The sequence below is a fragment of the Halyomorpha halys genome, unplaced genomic scaffold (genome assembly GCF_000696795.3).
Source record: "Halyomorpha halys isolate HHAL.00 unplaced genomic scaffold, Hhal_1.1 Scaffold282.1, whole genome shotgun sequence".
Classification (NCBI taxonomy): Eukaryota; Metazoa; Arthropoda; class Insecta; order Hemiptera; family Pentatomidae; genus Halyomorpha; species Halyomorpha halys.
The window spans coordinates 469,688-472,002 of record NW_027110990.1 but is presented as its reverse complement, the minus strand read 5'-3'; the positions used below and the strand labels follow the sequence as shown (position 1 = coordinate 472,002).

General features: G+C 30.1%; 1 protein-coding gene across 1 annotated transcript in view; it reads right to left on the bottom strand.

Moving 5' to 3' along the window:
- LOC106680717 (ATP-dependent translocase ABCB1) overlaps positions 1-2,315 on the bottom strand; it is a 75,252-nt gene that overhangs the window by 7,428 nt on the left and 65,509 nt on the right. The window contains 2 exon segments of the mRNA XM_067049080.1: positions 478-672; positions 748-904. Coding sequence (XP_066905181.1) covers positions 478-672; positions 748-904 — 352 coding nt within the window.

The following is a 2,315-nucleotide window of genomic DNA, read 5'->3' as shown; positions in this document are numbered from 1 at the left end:
TGAAGTTTGGCACCACTAAGCAAAATACAAACAAACTTGTGAAGATAATTATGAATAAAGCATCACTGTTAATGGAGACATTGCTTCAGACCATGGGGCAACCATGTTGTTTCCTTTGTCTGAGGGCTGTTTGCGGTTCACCAGTGGCATCCATTAGTGCAACACATATTCTATGTCTTTTTTTATAAAACCCTCTCTGATCCATAACAGATAATGCAATCAATTATAAAATTTGATTTTGTTTTTATCAATATTATAAATTAAATAAGAATACCAACAATATAAAAACATTAATAAGTACTATAAAATAGTTTACAATAATCAACGTATTCTTCATCATCTCACTAATCTTTTTTTTATGGTTTGAAAGTTTGAAGTATATTCATACAGTCCATTAACCTATACAGTTCATTAACCTATACAGTTCATATATTTACTTTGAACTAAATCTTTAAAAATAAATAAGATTAAACTAACAATTTTCCCTTCATTAGGAAGATAGAACCTCTCCAGAAGTGAAATAATTGTTGATTTGCCACATCCAGATTCCCCTACAAGAGCTACTGTCTATCCTGCTTCAATCTTAAGATTCAGCTTCTTGAAAACTTGTACTTTTTCTCTGGTTGGATACGAGAACATCACATCTTGGAAGACAATGTTTCCTCTGATTTCCTGAAATAGATTATATTTTTAATATTCATTTCAGATAAAATATTTTCTGAATCATTTTTAGTTAATTAAACTTACTGGTTTAGTACTATATGCTCTCAATATATTAGTACTAGTTTTAGTATAGACTATGCTGTAGAGTTGCTTCATCGCCTGCCAAGCTGCGGGATACTGACTCATCAAGACCAAGGCAGGACCAGCCAATATGGATGTTAAGCTGAGGGCACTTACTACACTACACAAAATTTTCACTAAATAAATCATTACGAATCTACCCAAGGATATCCATCTACTGTGGAGATATTTTACATCTAGAGATTATGAAAATATTAAAAAATATAAATTGTTGCCATGAACAAAATATAGACATTAGGAAAGATATAAAATAGAAAGCCTATATAAATTTTAAGTCTATTAAATATTAAATTTTTTTTTATAAATAAAAGTTAAAAGATTTAAGATTTATATTATAATTAGAGTTGTAGCATAATGTCGATATGCAGATAACAAAAATATATAAGCGTGGTTGTAATAAACCTTCAATTAATATTGGAAGACTAGAAAACAATTTTGTGGTGTAGCGATACTACCTATGATCGAGCAGAAGAAATAATACCTTTATCACTGCCCTAAGAGAGAGCGCAACTCATGATGCTTCAAAACTATAATATATTACTTTGTTATTAATTTAATTGTAAATAGATACAATCTTTTTTCGACTTCTGACTGTTTTCTTATTATTTAACATTATCTTTTGTCTTTAAATATTAACTGATTTATTTTTCTCTTCTTTGTTTAATCAACATGAGGAGGCCCCTCACCTCCAAATATTTTCTAGTAGAATTCATATGGAATGGACAAATCAAAACAAGATAAGTATCTCACCGCATACCTTCAAGTACCATTGGTAAAAAAAGGTAATATTCTATTTTAATTATGCAACCATAAGTAATGCAACCTATTGATTTAATCTTTTTCTGTTTTAGAGGGATCGGAAAAAAAAAATGTTCATAGTCCAGCTGTTCGTATAATTCCCTATGCAGTGACTGGTACTGTTTTAAACGGAGTTATAGATGCATTACATCCCTTCTTACAGTCTCTTGTATGCATTTGCTGTGAAGTCTGGGAAGCGGCATCCTTCAGGAAAAGGAAAAAAAGTACAATCTTTTCAAAATAAAGTCCTAAGAATCACAGTTAGGAGCATTAACTGGTTCATAAGAAATAGCCAATTGCATCGCGAATTACAGATGGAGGCAATAGAAGATTACATAAAAAAAAGATTCATGAAGTTCCACTCCCAGTTGCCGACAGTTAAAGGAGCAGTGACCTACAACCTGGGAAACCCAATCTCGAACCGAAGACTGAAGCCCAGAACTGCTGCAGGACATTCTGTTATAAATTTTAATAAATATAAATTTAATCCATTGTCACACTACCTCTATTTTACTTTTTATTATAACTCATTTTATTTATTCATTATTATTATTTTTATTTTTTTCTATTTTCTTCTCTCGTCAAATTAACTTGTTTCTTTTTACTATTAGAGGGGAATTGTTTGTTTTATTTAAGTGTACCAATATCATTATTTTTGTTATTAATTTTACTTTCCTCTTTTATTAAGAAGCATTATTCTTATCTATTTATTT